This window comes from Phasianus colchicus, chromosome 3 (assembly GCF_987193195.1).
Source record: "Phasianus colchicus chromosome 3, bPhaCol1.hap1.1, whole genome shotgun sequence".
NCBI classification, from domain to species: Eukaryota; Metazoa; Chordata; class Aves; order Galliformes; family Phasianidae; genus Phasianus; species Phasianus colchicus.
The window spans coordinates 44,403,539-44,424,056 of record NC_143438.1 but is presented as its reverse complement, the minus strand read 5'-3'; the positions used below and the strand labels follow the sequence as shown (position 1 = coordinate 44,424,056).

Below are 20,518 nucleotides of genomic sequence, written 5' to 3'. Positions count from 1 at the left end.
GCAAACCTTTTGAAGCTGCTGGTGGAAGTCCCACTGGCTTCATTGCACCTCTTTATGCATGTGAGGCTGTGATGAAGTGGTGCTGTGCTGAAGAAAGATGCTTTTATTATCCCATGCCTTGCTTTCCATTCTTGGATCATTTTGGACTTTTTTCTCCTTAAGAAAGTGTCCTCTCTCCTCCCTCCCCTGCACTGTAGCCCTTAGAGCGAAGCACGTTTTCATCTGCTCACAGCTTCCTTCTGACAAATATTTTCTTTTTGTGGCAACCACACCCTTTGCACAGACATACCACTGCCCCAGCCTCACGAGCTGTGGCTCTTATTGCTTGTGGTGTGCTTCCAGCCTGCAGCACAGCTCACTTTGCTCACAGAGCCCAAGGATGAGCTGTGAGACCTGGGGCATCCCAACTGCCTTCACCAGGGCTGCTGCCAGTGTCAAGTTTGCAGCCAAAGGCAGTAAGAAGGGAGCTTCTCTCTGCACAGATCTCTCAACAGAGGCATGCTATATCCTGAGTTATGTATCAGCCTTTAGAAGTGGAGAACTAACTGACGTGCATAAGATGCAAAGGAATCCTTCATTTTTCAATTAGGCTTTTTTTTTTTTTTTATTTCAACCAATAGCTCAACAAGTGCTAAAACTTCCCCGGCAGTTTAATCTGGAACATAGAGTTGAGAAGAAAAATACCTTCTATAGCTTTACAAAAATATAAAGTTTTTTTTTTTTCTTTTAAATCCTGCACATGAAGCAAGCACACTCCAACTCAGCAAAACAGACACTACATCTTAAACTGCAAACCTCTGCTCAGCAAAATGACATTCTACCCCAGGGCAGCAGGCACAATGTATAAACGATACAGAAACAGAGCAGGGAGACGTGGTACAGCATTCCAATCACTTCCATCCCTTTTTAAAACCAGAATGTCTTCAAAGAGTTTGCCTAAGAGCTTCTTCAGGTTGGTCCTGCCAGTTGGTCCTTGAGTAGGACATCACTGTGGTGCTAAGGGGAAATGAGCATTCACCTCTTGGTGATCAATGAACGTGCCACCATCCACTGTTTCACATTACAGCTGCTGAGCTTTGGGAGGGGACAAGTTGCTCAGTTTGCTGCTAAGGCACTTGCTGCTTAACTCCTTTAGCAGTCAGGGCTGCCAGCACATGAGGTCAGGCTGATGGAACAAAATGAATGGAATATATTGTATCACAAATGCATATGCCTTGCAGCGGTTAATTTAGTGCCTGATGAAATGGGAAGATCAGGGGAGTTCAGCGCCTAGTTCCGTGCCCGTAACCAAGCAGAACTCACAGAGCACAGGGACTGATAAATAAACCGCGTGCTCTAAAGGCTGACATAACTTTGTCCAACTTGGCTTCTGTTGGCTAACAGCAAAATAAAGGGAAAATATAGACCCAAGCAGGAAAGACAGTACAGCACATGCTAAGAACCTAAATCACAGAATTATGTTTCAAGTCAGTGATACAAATAAACCAGAAAAGCCATTATATACCAGAGCCAAAACAAACCTGAATTGGATTTGCAATGCGTTATGAAGGTCTTTTTCTAGTGCTTCCTTTTTAACCATCTCTAAATGATAGGAAAAATAAATGTATTTCATGTACAGTTTGCACAATCTGTGTCATGTTTGTATATAGTGTAGCCCCATGTCTGGCAAACCTAGATCTTTGGAAGCCTGTGCTTCATAACAAGGATTTAACTGTTGTTGTAGTGCATATGTGAATGCACTTTTTTGAGGTAAGAACAAGACAGGTAGTTAAAGAATCACAGAATCCCTGGAAGGGATCTCTGAGGGCCATCTAGTCCAACTCCCCTGCAGTGAACAGGGACACCACAGCTACATCAGGTTGCCCAGGGCCTGATCCAGCCTTGCCTTGAAAGTCTCCAGGCATCTACGACATCACTGGGCAACCTGTTCCAGTGCCTCACCACCCTCACTGCAAAATATCTTTTCCTTGTATCTAACCTAAATCTACCTTTGAGCTTGAAGTTCTCTTGAGACTGTTGTAAGACTCCTGACATAAAGCAATTAAAGCAGTAATCAGCTGTGGCCCAATGCCCTGGTGACTACAGAACATCGTGTTATGGGGTGACTCCTTGGCATTGGGTTCAGGCCTGCTTTACTGGGATGAGTGGGTTTCAGCCAGGACTCAGCTGTGTGGCTGGTACATAGGGAAGGATCAGGGTTTAACAGCTCTCAGATATTTGTATTTTCCAGAGATGAGACTACCTAACTACCAACTTCACCACTAACTACCTGGTTAGTGGTGAAAGAAGCTTGTCTCATGTGGTCAAAGGAATGCCACACCAGGCACATCTTTACATGTAAGAGCTAACAGGAGCTCGCTCACGGAGCTAAGTCTTAAACAGAAATGAGAAGCTAAGCCACTGTTTGAAGAGATGTGTCTGGGATCTTGAAATAGCTCAATAACTCATCTGGAGATGTGCTGGTGGATATCTGCTGACTATAAAAACGAAGTCTAGCTTGAGAAAACCAAGCTCCCTTCTGTTTCTTGGGGCTTGACTTGCCATAGTGAGCTGGCTTTCAGCTCCTTCTGTCAGGCTGAAGGAGAATCTGGTATCAGGTGTGTGGATGAGCACTGCTGAGTCATCCTAGCCTCCGATTCTGACTCGAGCTTTCGTGGGCTTTCTTCAGTTTTTCATGCCTGAGAACAAGCGTGAAAGATGTGACTGATCTGGCAGTGAGAGCCTGTGGTTGTGCCTCCTCATGCTGCCTCAAAAGTGGGTGAGCGGATTTTGTTCCCACTCTGTGGAAATCCCTGCCAAAGGCTGACGCCAGCTTGGAACAAACTGTGCAGAAGGCACGCGCTGTGAGGAGGCAGAGAGCCTGAGTATGGCCATCTGCTGCCTAGATGGCTTTTTCCTGCTTGTTCGGCCAGGAAAACCCATTTATCATTGTTTCCAAAGCATGCTTTTGCTCTAGCATACAGTATGGAGACTCACCTACGTAAAGCTGAAAGCTTTATTCAGGATGAACTTTTCCTATGACTCTGGGGATGACCTCTTAGAAGGTTCTTTCTCCTGTAGCACAGGACTGGGCAGCTGGGAGCTGTGACCTCACTCCCTGTACTTCTCTCACAGTTCCTTCTGGGAGCCAGCATACTCATGCATATCAGTAAATGCCTCAAGGCTGAGCCATGTCCTCAGTTATTCCCCATTAATATGGGGATCGTGGTTCATCCATGAACTGTACCTCCTTGCTGGCCCTGAACACCTCCCTCACCCTCTCTGCTTTCACTCATGTAATGTATATACATATAAGTATGTATATAAGGATGTACTGACCATGGGAAATCTGTGGGTTTCAGGGCAAGCTGCTGCTGATGGAACACATCATCTGAGGGCTCTGCCTATTCAACTCTGCCAGCAGCGACTGCTCAAATCAATGTGGGTTCAAGCTTGGTGAAACCACAGTGCATGTTGGGACTGCCTAGCAAGGAGAAAAGCGGGGAGGCAGCGGCGTTGTGCAACTCCTGCTCATGGCTCTGGTAGGCAGGGCCGGTCTCATCCATCAGACCATGAGGGCCTGCTTCCTGCTGCGTTCTTGCTCTTTAAAGTAGCAGCAGTACTGGAGCTCATGGTGGGCTTGCTGCTGAGCTGCTGAGTTTCCATCACTTGTTCCTAAAAAGACCACTTACATCACTGAAACCAGGTGGCTAAGTAGGGCTGCACGTCATTAGATCTGCTGCTTTCATTCACCCACCTGGTTGATACAGCACCCAAGACACAAACACTGTGCATGGGGTATATAAGGCCTCATGAATATGGCAACAGAACATGTCATTGAAGACTTTCATCAGCAACTTACCTGTGCTGTGTATATCTGACAGAAAAAATGCTGCTCCTGTCTGGCTTTAAGGGGACTTGGTTCTAACCACTCGCTAGATACATAAGAAAGTGTTGAAGCAATTATGCAGCTAACGAAATTGAATGAGAAAATATTAAACTACTGGTTATTTTTACAATTTGATGACTGTAAAACAATTTAAATTACTTAAAATATCTTTTAATTGGAGATATCGACCATTTAGCATTGTCTCAGTGGAGGGCTGTTGACTTGCTCTTTCTTTCTGTGCTGTGCTGTGAGATCATGACCAGGTAAATCTGTGTGGGTTTCCATCCTATATACACATCTCTGCCAGAATCCTGAAGCCAAGAGGAAACTGCTGTCACCGATTTGTTCCATGGAGTTAAATTCTGATGAGAAACTGAGCGTTGGGCAGAGCAGTACCACAATGGTAAAATGGCAGAGACAATGAAGCAAGATCACAACGTTCACCCCAGCAGTTAAAAAAATAAAAAATAAAAGGAGACCCCCTCCCGCCCCCCAGAAGTCTGCAGTCCTAAAGTGCAATTACTTTTGTGCAGTCATGTCAGGCCAGGGATCAGACTGGATGAAGTTCAAAGCACAAACATCAAACGAGTGCTGTTCGTGATTCAGGGAGGGGGGGAAATAAGGAAAAGAACAACAGTTCTCAGGCATTCAAGTGCATCAAGAAAATAAACGTCCCTTTCTTTCTGAAGAAAAACAACCCTCAGTCTGTGGAATCCTGGCTTTGTAGTCATGAAAAATAGTTTTTTCACTTCTAGCTGAGAATGTCCCAATATGACACAGTACAAATAAACAACACCAAAGCAAGAATTGAGGCACTGGGATGTTTTGCTGGTCCCCCGCTGCTATACAGCCGTATTTTATTCTCCTCTGGTGACTCTTCAGATCTGGGTACGGATGAAGCGCACTGAATTAAAGGCATCTGGTAGGACGTGGCTCTCTTTTCCGGTCGGTCAGGGCTGGACCCATCGCTGGGTCGCTGGCCATTGTACAGCAAGTACCTGCCCCTGGCATCCTGCTCCATCTTGAAGATTTCGTACTCGGTGTGAGGCAGGCGGATGCCAAGCGCGATGCAGCCGTTGGTGTGGGTGACGTCTTGCTGCACCCCGACTTGCCAGGAGCCCTGCGCTCCGCACTCATTCCCATTGAAGACGTTGAGCAGAGAGGCTGTGGACACGTCCATCGGTGTGACCTTCATGTGGTTCACTGTGAGTGAGGAAGAGAAGAACTGTTAGCAGAGGAACAGAGATAAAAGCAAAGGTGACACGCTGACATCAGCCTTATGACCCTTCTGCCTGCCTGCTCTGTACAACATGCTCCGTGTCCTCTGCAGGCACAACCTTTGCATTCAATCAATGCATGCTATGGTCACTGAGGAAAGGAAACTGCAAAATCCTTCCAAAACTGACCCCTTTGTCTCTGTTCATAACAACTAATGCTAGTGATGTCATGGAGGGTTCAAGTCAGATGTGCTGCTTAATGCATTTAGAAACCAATGGATAAGGCTATTTTGAATACATCTCACTGTACGTGCTGGTGCTTCCTGAATTTATATTGGCCTGTCCTTTAATCTAACTGACAGGAGTTAAAGCAGCTCTGAATGTTTTTCCTTAAATCTTCTTTTTTTTTTTTTTTTTAATACATTGCATGTGGTCCAGCAAATCTATGCATTGTTTTACATCTTGATGTAATTACTTCTTGTAAAGAATGTGCATGCACCCAAACATTCAGCTGGAAAAAACCTGATGGCTCCATATCTCAGTCAGAGATTGAGCAGAGCTTTACATAAATTCCAGGCAATCCTTCCCAGATAAAGCCTAGTTGAGATGCATTAAAGAGGAAATGAGAAAACTCTACTCATATTTTATTAACATCCCTATTAAACCAGAAGTAGGGCTACTTATAACCTACATTTATCATTTTTAAACACATGTAAAGCTAGGGAAATAATAATTTTCAATTGGAAAATCTGTAAAATACCACATTCTCTATATATTACCTGTCTGGTTTTTTTTCATGACTTAAGTATTTCTGAATGATGGGGACCTTATCTAAACAGTGGCTGCAATATCAAGAAGAAATGTTGCAACTTCTTCACTTCTAAATTGCTTCAGGTGTGTTAAGTTTTAGTTTTCAGCTGAGTTTAAGAAGCTGGGAAAAGCCAAACTGAATGGGCCTGTGGAAGCTGAACAGAGATACTTTGTGTGCCTTTATTACTGAATCAAGAAAAAAATTCGAAATGGATTGCTGCTGACCAAAACAGAAGTAATAACCAACCCTCATGCCTCCTAACACACCAGTCTCCCAGATTCTTTTGCAGGCCATTAACAATGTGCATGTCTTTTTATACTTGTTGGAAATTTTATTCTGAGGTTTTATAAGCAGATATTTGATTCAATGGCTTGACACTTGTTGTCCTGGCTGGCATAAGAGATAATCTATAGAGAGTGACCTGAAAGTTTTACTAGAACAAAATCAGTGACTTTGCTCTGTGAGGCAAGCTGGTATATTATAATCATGAAATTCAAGCAAAAACTGGATTTTACCCTAGGAGCTGAGCTTGAATGTGTGTCATACAACTGATAAGAGCAAAAGCTCCAACAGGCAAGGATATCCTGCCTCCCATGGAAATCCCAGATCAGTACATCCTTTCTTATAACTACTTTCCTAAATTGGAGACATGCAGGAAGCTATATGCTTCTCACATGGTAACTAAGAGGAGGAGGAGAGCAGCCTACAGTGTGCTTGGGGTTTTCACATGCTCTGCTGAGGCTGGTGCTATGGAGGGATGTTGTGTTTTGGAGATGTTTGTTTGTGTAAGTGGTTAAAACCACTGAGCTCTTTTTGAGCAAGCTGCCACGAGGCTGTTGGTATGAGATGACTCTTCAGCCGCAGGGACCTGGAAAGTGTCACCACTGAGTGTCGCTTCCTTGAGTATTTGAGGGGGTTCACTTAGATACATCTAGTCTGTTCTGTGGTGGGATTAATCAAAGCTGGATTTGGAGACATCCCTACTTGCTCTAGGCCCTTGGAAGCTGATGAAATGACACACACTGCTGTATCTGTCTTCCAGAAAATTATTTATACCACCTATGGCCCTTTTCTGTCCACTGAAGGAGCCCTAGGACATGGATCTAATCTTGAGAATTTTGATTAGATGCTTGATGTCTGTCTACTGGACTCCAACAGCTAGTGATGCAAGGTCTTACTTCATTGTGTCTTAGAGATTTCTGTTTTTTTGCCTCAAATGAACCGTAGAATCACAGAAGGGCTTTGAGTGGAAGGGACCCCAATGATCATCAAGTGAGTATTGCCTCAGTGGCAAAAAATGCCATGCAGCTGCACAGTTGGCTGGGTGCTCACAGAAAGTCTTCCAAAAGAGCCTCCCATCAAATAACTCCCAAGAATAATCATAAAATAGTCCCACAAATAACAACAGGACTAAGTTGTCAGCCATTGAATTGTGGTGAGCAAGCTCTGCTTTGGTCCCCAACTACATCGCCACCTCTGCCCCCACACTACCTTTGAAGACAAACTCCGTTCCGCCCATCACTTTGGCCGAGTGCACTCCTCGGCTGTAGCGGCCTTTGGCATAGATGGTGAAGGTGGGATGCTTGCAGATGGGGTCTGAGTAGTGGTAGTAGTGGCCCTCCCAGGTGTTGTTGTTGTCATGGAAGATGAAGTGCCGCGTGAGGAAGAGGACCTCCGGCCGCACCTCACAGCGCTGGCTCACCCACTCGCCATGCAGCCCGATGGTCAGGTCTGCCTTGGGGGGCAGGATGGGTGGGTGGTGCTCATCTGAGCGGTAGATGATTCTGCACGCAATGCACGTGCGGTCATGGTTCTGAAAGAAAGCAGAGAGGAACCCTTAGGAGGTGCTATCTGCAAACAATGGCAGATAACCTGGGCATCAAGCTGTTTCAAGCAGGAGTGGAATTAGGAGATTAATTCCCACATATAAAGTGAACATTTTAGTTCAGCTTTTGATTGAATCTAGAAAAGGTTAACTGTATCCTTCAGACACACAAGACGTGGTCAGACTGTAACTTACTATGTAAGAGACTCGACGAGTCTGGTGTTAGAAATTATTACCTTTGTTCAGCTCTTTGCATCAGTTGTTAGCTTTGGTACTGCAGATGGACATAGGTGTCCTAAGTATGCTCTTCACATGGGCAGCAGCCTGGGAGAAGAGCCACCTGCTATTTTAGGCCTTGTCAGCTTTCCTGAGCACCAACTTGTGAGACATTTCCTTTCTCTATCTAGCAACGTCCCAACTGCAGCCTCTGCAGGTTTTCCTCTCCACGTCAGGCACATGACCCTGCTGACAGCAGCAAGGATAGGGAGATGTGAGTGAGCCTGTACAGAGCCTATGGTGCTCCAGGAAGCAGGCACAGCCTAGTGTTGCTGAACATGGTGAAAGCTTTATGGCTCCTTCCAGCAAGAGTAGGGTTTGCAGTGTCTGTCAGGCTCAATGAAGGCTTGCTGCTGAACTGTTCTGTTGAGCATAAGTCTCTGGGTGCCAAGTGTCCCAGTTTCCATGTTTGTGAGAGTTGAAGGTGTTTCACAATGTGCAGACAGGGCCTCTCAGAAGTGCTGCCCACTGTGCCCTGGCACGGGAGCATGACCTGGTGGGTTTCCTCACATCACCTCATCAATCTGAACAGCCATTGGGGAATGAGATGTGTACAGAACAAATACTTTTTCTTCACGTCCCTATCCAGCTCTCTTCTCTGCAATCTCTCTGAGCACCTCTCATTATACAGATGCTCAAATTCATCACTAATACTTTAAGGTCCACATGTGCCACTATGGAGTCAGCATTTCTCCATTTGCTATCTTCAGCTTGCAGCACATAACACAATAATATGACCATAGGTAGCTTCAGAGAATCAACACATGACTCAGGCAGTACATCCCTCTTGCACATATTAAATAGAGTGTATGTTTGCCTTCTCTTCAGATTATGTTGACTCAGAAAGTCAGTAAAAATCAATAAAAGTCTGCTGCTAGATTCACTGGGATGTAGACTAATGGTCTGTGTACAAAATGACAAGAAATCATAGAATGGCTTGGGTTGGAAAGGACCTCAGAGCCCACCCAGTCCCACCCCCTGCCATAAGCAGGGCTGCCCCCCAGCAGCTCAGCTGCCCAGGGCCCCATCCAACCTGGCCTAGAGCACCTCCAGAGATGGGACACCACAGCTTCTCTGGGCAGCCTGTGCCTGTTAAATGGTGTAGCCCAAATTCATCTGAACCAGTGTTGGCCCAAAGACCAGCTCTGAGGCGGAGCTCCTCCAGCAAAACTGCATAGACACTGTGTTACTGAAGTGGACTATTCTTTCCCTCTGCGGAGCCTGTTATGTAATTTTAAAATTCATGTTTCAGCATCTGCAAATGGATAGAAAGACCATAAGTATGAAGAATACTGAACTGAGTAGATGTAGCAGAAATGCAAAGTCATGGCCTGAACTAGTGATTGAGTACCTAGTGGGAAGGCAGGGCCAACCCAGATGAGCTCAGGTGCATACAATGCCCCTCAGTGACTGGAAGGGATGGAGTCAGGATCTTCTTTTCAGACCTTGTTGTTGGCAGAGGAGGCAAGGGCATCTTGTTGGAGATCCATGACTACTTGAGGCCTTCCAAAGGTAAGCAGCTTTTTTCTTTGCTTCAGTATTTGGGCTTGTTCTCTTGTTGCAGCCAAAGACTTTGTCATCCCACTACTATTGCTGTACTTTCCATCACATTATAGTGTTAAAGTAAGTGAACTGGAACTGGCAAAGTTAGCATGGTTTTGTGGCATTGTAATTAAAATCAGAAGCTAGTGCAAAATATTTAGTTCTCCTGGGCACCAAAGACACTAGTAACACACAAAGACTGTGAAACTGGGGTGTTAGAATCTGAAACTGCAGGTTTCAATTTGGGTTTACTGATGGTCAAGAGAGGAGTCAAGAGTCAGTGGCAGGTTGCCCAGAGAATGGCTTCCTATTTTGCTCCAGGTTTCTTGCATGGCTTTCCCATGTGACTTGATCTCAGTTTGTACAAACAGACAATTAGAGCTTTTTTGTTTGACGTAGGACTGGTAGGAGGTTAAAGACTGTGAGCTGTCAGAAAGCAGGCAGAAATTTTAGGTTATGTAAGTAGGTAAATAAATTAATAAAACAAACGTAGCTTAATGTAATAAACTTTCAAGCACAATATGACAGAAGTCCAGTGTCCTCCTTTCTCTTTGTCTGCAATAGACTCATCAGGTTTAATCTGCTGTCTTGTTTGGGACTTACCAAACTGGTCTGTTGAACTCTGCCTTCCTTTGGAGGATGTCAAGTCTCCTTCTCTTTGGAAAGTGGTCTGGTTTCACAGAACTACAAAATTTGGTGGTGTCCTTGTTCAGATATCTGAAGTGAGATGAGCCAGGTGCCTACCTCACACTTGTTCCTTCAGTGTTGCTGTCCCATGATGGAGCAGATGAATGCCACAGCTCTCTAAGTAATAAACTTTATCACTGTGATTGCCCCACTAGCATGATGGAAAGCAAGATGTAGAAAAGACAGCGTTATAGGAATAAGTGTTTCTGTTGCCTTTCTTCAAAATCTGAAGAAAAACACAAACCCTTCCTGTTGTCTTCCTGGTCACTCTTGGGTGTCTGTGGGATTTCTCTGTTATTCTTCAAATCTAGTGGGTGGACAAGAAGGAGCTCTTCAATAAGGAAGGACCACCAAGCATAAACATTCATTTTGCCATTTCTGGAGCAGTGAATTTAGGTTCCATCTCTCTCCTCCAGCATTAATACCCATTTGAATTATGAGCCAAGGCTCTGATGCCGGGCAGAGAGTATCAGCAGCAGTATCTCTTCCACTCCAGTGCCTTGCTGATTTGATTTGGGGTATAGCCTGATGAGATACCTCAATGCATCACTTCTCTGACATTAGTGCTTGAACCTAAGCCCATGTAAACCTTTTTCACTCTGATTCTATCTTCCACAGAGTTGCAAATTTCTCAGTGGAAGAATATGCCACATGTAAAATTCCTCAGTACAATTTCTGTCCAAGACGTGAGAAAGATCTGGTTTTCTTAAGAGACAATTGGACTTAATTATGTGTAATTTATGCTTATCAATTGATTGTATTTTTCAGTGTTGCTTTTTTCAGGTCAGCTGCTCTTGGCTCTTAATTACACTGGCTAAGGCTTTGCAAATCACTCCCTTTCCATTTGTCTCAGGAAAGATTAATCTCTAAAAACAGACGTTCAAAGAAAACGTGGAACAGAGGCAGAGGACATTTGAGTCCAAACACGATTAAGTACACTCAATAAAAAGCTCATTTGGGCATGACATAAACTAGAAAGCAATAAAGTGATCAGTGGACAAGATGAACATCTGTTTTATGTTTGGGATATCCTAGGTGTACAGTGCAGTATTTCTAACACCAAGGTCTTGCTAAAAGGAACAGCCCATGAAATGGCTGCTGCCCAATGACAGGCAGAGGGAAGGTGCCTCCAAGCAGCTCCCAGAACTGATCTGTGCAGGCCCAATTCCTCATTCTCCTGGGTGCTTCTCTGAAGCCAACTTCTGAATTAATCCATGAGGCCACATGGGTTGAAATGAGCCCAAATCTCTGGCTGGAAACTCAGTTCTTGTACTTGGGGAGAAAATAGTTTATGACCTGAAAATTTCCAGCAACATTTTTCCTTATCCCTCTCTCCTGCTGCCTCAACTGAAGTGGTAACAGGGCCAGGCTGCTCTGGAAGCCAAGGACGGAGATTTCTAATAAAAAAAAAAAGCAAACAAGGATGAGGTTACTTGATCTTTTTCCCAATTGCTGTGGATAGTCGGAAACACAAACCTTCTCAGCATATCCTACTTTTTCTCTTTAAATTCCATGTGATTCTGTGGCTGCCTAGGACTAACTCTCCTCTCATTAATTCATAGTATTTGTTGCAGTCTAGGATAAAAAAAAAAAAAAAAAATCCATCATGCAACCAGGATGAGCTCTCTGCAGTGGTAAAATGGAATTTGGATAGCACGTGGAAAGATCCCTCTGGCAGGCATTCTAATTTTGTTTGAACACCTTTGTATTCTGACCCTGTTGTTGTCCAAGATATCTGTGGACCAAATGTACAGAGAATCTATCCTTCCCTTATGATTAAAGTAGAAGCTGAGCTCAGTGCTTAATATCAAGGAGAGGACTTGCAGGAGGTACTTCAAGTTGCATTTAGGGACCAAACAAACAAGCACTAGAAGAAAAGAGGAGGTTGAAAATATATTTATTTTTAACTGAACACCCTGTTCAAACACATTTGCTCCCTCCTCTACCCATTTTTTTTTTTTTTATGCTGAAAATGTGTCTGTATCTCAATCAAAAAATTTAAAAGCAATATTTGTCTGGAACAGCTCCAACTATAACTCAACTTTTTCCCTGTAGAATGCAGAGCATTCCTAGCAGAAAAGATTGGAAAAAAATAATTTGACACTTTCTCATCAGATTCTTATTAAAATGATGTGAAAATAACGAATATACACAATCTGGAGGAAGAGTGAAACAAAGTAAAATGCTTTTTCTGATATTTTTTTTTTTTTTTTTCCCAGTGATAAGTGAATGTCTATTTAAAAAAAAAAAAAGAGAGAGAAACACTTTTAGGGGCTTTCTGGTTATTTTTAATGAAGAATTGTGACCATCTTCTGACAAGTTCTCTCTGTCATCACTTACAATGGCAAACAGTTGATATTTAACCACAACAGATACATTAAGACAAAGGCCTAGCAGGCAGTGATGTAATACAGTAAGCTCTTAAACCATCCAAAAGTACAGCAGCTTTTTCAATAGGCCTGGTACTACAAGAGACAAGGGATTGGTGTTATTTGGAGTTCTCTCAAGTAGAGGAAAAGGAGCTGACAAAGAAGTGGTGAACCCAAGCAGTTTTCTCAGTAGCAGTTTTGCATTTGCAAGACCTTTTAAGCTTATAAGAAATTACACATCAGTTTCCTAAAGGAATTTGTGAAATTGCCTCACCTCTTCTTTTTAGCTGAAGCCACTGCATAGTGGACGCATCCTTCCTAACCCATGACTTGGTTAGGAGATTCCAGCATCAGTTCTGCCACAGTATGTGTTCTTTGTGGTTGGCTCTTCCATCTCTGGTCTCCTCCTCACTCTCCTTTCCTCTCAGTAATGCCTATGTCAAACCGAAGCCCAACTCTGAAATCCTCGGCAGAGCTGTAGCTTCCTTCTGCAGAGTCTCTCTAGGAACCTTTCAACTTTCAGTTTTTGTTCAAACTCGGATAGATATTCAATGTGGCTACTCTAAATGCACTCATACCTCCCTTATCACATACCACTGCCAGCTGGGTCTGTTCCCTCTGCTGGGCTGCTGTCACCTGTCCTGCTCAGTGATGATACCCTGTAAAGTCATATATTTCCCATTTTTCTAGTAATATCCTGCTCTAGCAGTTGTGTACTGACATTAGAAGTACTGTACTGACTCTGCTGCTGCTGTTTTATTACCCACATCTGTGCAGGTGCAGCATAGAAAGCTTCTTTGGAAGACTGAGGTTCCCAGCTGGCACAAAGCCATCTTTAGCCATTACTGATGCATGGTCTTGTTTGCAGTTGGAAAAGGTTGGGTCGCATTTACATTGTATTGTGGGTGGCAAGGGCTAGCATGAGCCCCACAGCAAGATGGAGATGCTCCTAACCAGCATATGGGGCAGCCTAGGCTCCAGCTATCCAAAAGTTCATGTTTCTCTTGTGTTGGGTGATTCCTTGTTAGGGTTGATCCTTACTCTGAGGAAAACTATTGATGAAGAAAGGAAAGAAAATGTTTTAGCTCTTATCTCTCACACTCACCTGAATGCTGCGTGTCATGGGAAGGGCACACAGAACTGGAACAAGGCATGCCTGGATAGGATGCTAGGAAAAGGTGTCAATTCCAGTAAAAACTCAGAAAAGACACTGCCAAGGAGCCGAGTCCACCCAAAGGACACTTCTACAAATTGCTCAGTGTAGTATCAAGCTCCACTCCTCCACTGCTCTAGATAAGAGACCAGGACAGCGTTTTAACAAATGGCTGCAGTCTCCCTCTAACACAAAAGTGATAATTTGCAGGCTTTCCATGACTTCATATGAAACGAAGTTGGCGAACGTGCATTAGGCTGGCTCTGGGGAGTTGAAAAGCACAGCTGACACAGTTATAATTCAGCCTGCCAAAGGGAATGAAGAATAACAAAGATTTAAAACTTTAATTAAAAAATCTTGAAGCAAATGAAATGCTGGGGAGAGCAGTAACTCCTTTGCAGGGCTGTCAGTTTGGGATTTCTTTTGGTGTGGAACAGAAGAGCTGCATGCTGGAAGGAGGGTGGAGATACGCTGGGACTTATCTACAAATGTGTGCTTGTATATTTTCAGATATTGAGGAACAGCTTTTATTAACTGCTCCTATGAAGAGAAAGATAGATAGTGAAGGAATCTGAAGGCACTATCATTACGCAGCTGTCTGATCTATCACGTTGATTCCATTGCACAACCCTGCATAAAACTGAAATACAACCAAAATGAAAAACAAGAGTCCTCTGCTTGTTCCTTTCTGGTATAAAGTCTTTAGTCTACGCAAAAGATGGGAACAAAGATAAAAATGGCCTTCTCTCAGATGAATTTACTTGCGTGTCCTCTATCCCACTAAGATGATACTAATTTATAGTGACATGAATATTTTGGGAAGTATGAAAAAAAATTCCTGGAAAACATGAAGCAACATTCTGAATGTCCATTTTCAGCAGCAGATATTTCAAAGTTAAGCTGTATTATGGCTTTAGAAAGCAACTTATATAAGCTTCTGAACTGCATAGCAATATCACTAGCAAGTCCTTTGTTGCTGCTTACAAAAGATTAAATAATTACAATTAGGTGCCAACAGAATCAGGGTGTCAGTAGGTTAGATATTTTGCTGAAGGGCAAACTTAAACAGTTAATTTTTATCTGTGGTGCTGTATTTTTGTTGGAGCAGACTTTAACTGCAGTTGAAGAACAGACGGTGACCCACAAAGAGAAATATGGTTTTAAAAGCAACATAGCTCTAGAAGGTTCAGTTAGAAGCTCTTTGATTCTCTTATCTCTGAAGTGCATCATACACACTGTTGCTGTTCATAAACCTGGAATTAACCTATTTGAACATTCTTCTGATATTCTTTTTTCGCTCCCCTCATAATTTCCCTAAGAGTCTTTGGCCGGTAATAATTAACAAAAGAAACCCTTCAAGTGTTGGCTTAATCTAGAAGTCTCTTAATCTAGAAGTCTCTGGCAAATGAAGCGTTTTTGTCCTCCAGAATTACACTTTTTGCTTGAGATAGTCTTTTGCCTATTTCTCAGAGGCGCTTCACGTGTTTAACATCTATTTGCTCATGCTTGGATTCGCCTAGGAGCTCCTCCAGTACAACACATTCCCCTACAGCTGAAGTAACTGAGTTTCAAAGAGTTGAACACCCAATTTGTCAAAAGCTCAAAAAACCTTGAGCACTTTGTTCTTTCACCCCCTGGCTAAAGCAAAAAAAAAAGCACCAGCCTCCATATGTACAATCTGCATTAGCTGCAAAGGCAGCTTCCAATGGTGAATAAACTTGTCAGAGAGAACTGACAACTTGGGAGTCTTTTCCATGGGAAAATTTTACTGAAAGCATGGGGCCAGCAGGTATTTGAGCACGGCAAGGAAGGCTATTCTAGCATGTTTTAGGACTCTTGTGATGTTCCAGACCGCTCTAGCCTAATTCCTAAATAACGATCTTACCAGAATGTCCTGGCATCACAGGCATGGTCTGATCTTTCCTGTTACTCAGTCAGATGATAAAACAGCACAAGAAGTTCTTTGTTTACAAAACTGTATTTCTGAGGCAATCAGATATGAAATCAGCATCCCAGTACTGGTGTTGTAAACATTCCTGGCATTTTAAGCACGCACTTTGAACGAATAATGCATTCAAGACTTCCTTTCCTACAAGTACTTGTATGAATTTGCAAATAAGGTATGAATTTATGACCAGTCAGCCAGGCTTGGTGTTGCCCTCATCCATGTTTTTTTTTTTTTGTACAACGCAGGCGATGACTGCCAAGAAGTTCCACCATCCTGCCCTTTCCACCAGCGTGCTCTCTCCTGCTGGCTAAAGAGCCTGAGCGTGCACTAGCATGATTCCCTTTCTAAACTCCCTACCTCAAGGCACATCAAAGACTTTCAGCCCACTTCATCAGCAAGTTCTAATTCATACCTTGAGCAAGGCTGGAGGACTGCTAAGATAAATCTACGTAGCGATCTATTAATCAGCTGCTCTTAGGAACTTCCATGTATTTTACAAGAGGAATTTGTTTAAGGTATGCTCTTATCTAAGAGCATTTGTAAAGCTTTAGGAGATGACATATTAGATATTTTTAAAAGCTCCCTGATTTTATATGAGCACTTGAGATACGGTAATCTGTGAAATTATTCAGATTTGTAGCTCAGCATAAAGCTGTCTGGTTTTTGGACGGCCCTTTTGATTTACCACCCTGTGGTGAAATCACTGCAGGAGTTTGGAGAAGGTCCAATTCTATTTGTTTAAAGTCCCGATCATGTGGCTTTGGCATTCCTAGCATATCCAGCAATCATTTGCTTTTAATTACCATTCATTTCAACCACATAAGTAATGAATGTGGCTACCGCATCCAACTTACAGGCTGTGTAAACTCTTGAGCGGGGTGGAACTTTCTTCTATATAGAGGCTTAACTATAAATTTAACTCAAAACGTGAATCCTCTTAACTTATTTTAGGCAGGTCTTTATTATAAGTATAAAATAAAAATAAATAAAGAGGAAATGAAAAAAGCCTTAAATGAAAGATTCCACACAATACACCTGATTCACTTCAGAAGTAATTTCCTGGCCTCCCCAACCTCTTGGTATGACTGCAAAAACCTTAAAGAAAAACAAGTTGATTTAACGTTTCTATTTATTCATGGTGTCCAGTTTCCAGAGGAGTCTGTGACTTGTAGTTTTAAACTCAATTTAGCATTTAAACTCATTTTCAGCAGGGTCCCAGTGGAGCAACAATTAGAAAAGGAAAGGAGTTCAAAGAAGAAGGGTTATAACCTTCCAGCAGTATGTTTGCCTGTGCTTTTTTTTTTTTTTTAAAAAAAAAAAAAAACCAACAAAAAACAGCATATCTGTTACTATTCTTCCTCTATCCAGCAAACACTAAGTCCCACAGTCAGGCTGAGGTCCTGCTGGCGTAGGAAACTTCATGGCTAGGTAAAGGCCAAAACCCAGAAGTCCTTCATATTAGCTGCTCTGAAAGCTCACTTTTAAGGATATTTGTTATTTGTGCCATGCTGAATGTCTACTACCAGCAAGTCCAACTTGTCTCTAAATAAAACAAATTTCACACCGAATTGGAACAAGATGAACCCAACCAAATTATGAAGAGAACCTACGCTGTGGGACACTCAGTCTGTGCTCAACCTTCCTGCGCTTTGCAGCTGAAGGCTCCAGCTGAGACTGTTGTCCCAGCAATCCAGACCCTGAATATAATACCATATATTGCAAAAGCCTACCAGGCTGTGCAAACAAAGGCTTGAGGAGGAACAGAGGTAAAGTAACTCTCAAGAAGTTAGAACTGAACAAAGAGGTCTGAAAGCCAGGACTGGGGCCTCCATTTATGAAACTTCATGAAATTTATGTCATGGAGAGCTGGAATTTTTGTGTATGTTGGTGTACTCAGAGTTAACTTTTGCTTTCTACAGTAACAGCACTTCCTGTAGGCAATAAATAGTACTCTTATGAATGGCAGCCTCAAGATTCAGCCCTGCCAAGAACTGGCTACCAAAAGTCTTATTAGGAAGAACTGCACTTCATGAATATCAATGGATAATTTGGCTTGTATGCCCTTCTACTCCCTCAGCTCTTGTAAACATATAATATGGGAGCCTCCTCTGCGATCCACCCCATGGGTTTTCACTAATTTCAGTGCACACATACCTCAGGACAAGATCTGCCCACCTTGACATGTGGGGCTATGAGCTAAAGGCATACACGGGGGTTCAGAAAGGCCCCCTCCATGCTGCCACAGCTCATTGATTGAGACTGCTTTTACCTTCCACATAATGTCATCCACTGAAGTCAGAATGGATCATATCATGCTTGAGATAACGGGCTTTGTGAGTGTAAGCGAGTTTCAAGTGCTCTCATATCTGTAAAATCTTTTGGTTTATACAGTCAATGTGAGACTTGAGAAACAGACCTCCTTAGGCAAGATTTAATCCTTTTAATTTGAGCGTTACATTTTAGAGGAAATATTATTTTAAAAGCAAAAAGATTCTATCTTTTTCATTCTATGATAGTACAAAAGACAGGCAGGAAAACTGTGACCAGCACCTCCTAAAATTGCTCAGACCTGGACAAAAGTCTTATTTGCATAAAACCAGTTGTACACCTGATTGTTGTGACTGTAATGAAATTACTAACAGGTGGAAATGTGGGCATTTACTGGGTCATCGATCAGTCCCTAACAGGATAACTAAACCTGACCAGACAGATCAGAAAATATAGTTACGTGGGTATACTACATCAAGATTTTTTTCTCTGTTTCACATGGTCAGAAAAAGACATTCCATATTTGCTGAACAGATTTAATGTAGCTGGAGTCAGATAATCTGATCCTACACAATTTTTTTTTTAAGGTAGAGATTTAGGAAAGACCTTTCAATCCCAAATGAGCAAAGAGAAAGTAGATGTGTTTATTTGAATTAATTTAAGACAACTAAAACTTCCAAATCCAACATTTGCGATGAGGAATGTTCTGTGGTTCATCTACTGCTGCTAAAACTCTCCATTTTGAGAAGATGTATGTTTATGAACAAGAAGCAGATTCGTCCCATTCCACTTGAAGAAAACTTAATGAAAAAAGTGGCAGCAGTGTTTGTATGGAGACATAGCTGGTTGTGGATTAAAATTATCACCAGGACACACTTTTAAAATAATTAAAGGCAGATCATGTAAAGTCCTGAACTACTGAAATTTGATATTCAGAAGAGGTAGACACAACACAGAGTGGAAGGAGTGGTTTTGAATGGCAGGGAAAGCCAAGGCTTTCCCATCAAAACTCTCCTTTCCCTTGTTGTGTTTCCTGCTATTGCTGATAAGCTTAGTTGCTGTTTGAACCAGTTACACAGTGAGAGGATTAAAAATGGTGATAACTCATTAGCTGGAAGTGATCCTGCAGCAGTCTCTAGCTGGAACAAACTGATAGCAAATGCAGTCTGCAATGTGGTTCCAATTGCTGCGTTCCTTTGAAATGTCACCAGGAAAGATGTACAGACACACCTCCTGCTACAGGCCATCAATGCCTACTCTTCCTGTTTGATTTTTATTTAACTTACCATGAGTTGATCGGTTCCCAGTGAAGCTGAAGGCACTTTGAAACTCCTTTGAAAACTGTATTATCAAATGGACTTAGAGACCCATTCCAAATTCACCTGTTTTTCATTTCATTAATGTGTATGCCTGCTTCTGGATCCACGACCTGCACAGTCCATCCGTTTTTTCCCCTTCTTGCCTCCCCTTTCATGTCTCTGCCTTCCAATTTCCTCTTTTTCTCTTCAGATTATGGATCACCCAAATTCCATGTGTCGATACAATCTGATTTCCTCTCCCCCTGATGCTCCTGCAGCTATACAAGCATGCACCGATGCCTGTTTCTCTAGCCCTTTCTCAGTCCTGCATCAAACTTTCTTTCTTCTCTTCTGCTAGCCTTCAACCATAGTCCCAGCCAGCAACTCCAGTCACCTCTGCAAGAGGTCTTTGATACCATCTTCAGACTCACAGTAGCCTTTATTGGCCTTAGCTCATCAGGCTACCTTTCATGCATTTGATGCAGTCTCATAAACCACAAAAGAGGAACTACTTTCCTGAAATATACTCTGTGATTTTTTTGTAAGTGACTGCATCATCTGAAAAGCCACCATCCATTTCTTATTTTAGAACATCTGCATTTTAGATTACACTAGAGAGCACTGATTCAGAGGAGCTGAATAATGTGAGCTTTGTCACTAGTAACTTAATAAGATGCCATACACACATACATACCTTAGCATTTTGAAGAGGAGGTTGGTAACTGGAAGGTCGGTAATACCTCCTCTGGGTTGCATCAGTATGAATATCTCCAAGAAATAGCTCCTCCACGAGGTGATCTAAATTGTGATGCAGATACTGCTTCTCCACGCGGATCAGCTGGAGTTCATGCATGGCAAAATTCAGAGCCTTGGTGCATTCACAGCCATTCTCTTCTCTGAGCAAATCATAGCTCACATCCTGTTCCCAGGGACTATCTTCTGGTATAAATCCAGGACATGTATTGTTGACCAACTCACTTAATTTTTTGGCTACTGCTTCATTGTGGCTTATGATCTGTATGTTGCGTAGCTGATAATCAGCTTCAGTACCCCCTCGGATGATCCAGGATGCTTGGCGGAGACGAATTTTGCCACGTATAACTAATGTGTAGATAGGGTTAGTGCAGCGATTGCCACCATAGTAAAACTGATAGGCTTTAAATGTATTATTGTGATAGAATCTATAAGATCTTGTGATGAACTCTGGGCCTGCTCTGACTTCACAGCTGTGGGAAGACAGAAACAAAATTTTAGCA

At 42.7% G+C, this 20,518-nt stretch overlaps 1 protein-coding gene across 1 annotated transcript in view; it reads right to left on the bottom strand.

Moving 5' to 3' along the window:
* Positions 1-461: 461 nt before the first annotated feature.
* Positions 462-20,518, bottom strand: part of APCDD1 (APC down-regulated 1) — a 30,250-nt gene continuing 10,193 nt past the window's right edge. The window contains exons 3-5 of the mRNA XM_031588974.2: positions 19,957-20,488; positions 7,388-7,709; positions 462-5,071 (exon numbers count right to left, since the gene is read on the bottom strand). Of these exons, the coding sequence (XP_031444834.1) occupies positions 4,620-5,071; positions 7,388-7,709; positions 19,957-20,488 (1,306 nt within the window). The 3' untranslated portion in view covers positions 462-4,619. The remainder of the gene's footprint in view (positions 5,072-7,387; positions 7,710-19,956; positions 20,489-20,518) is intronic.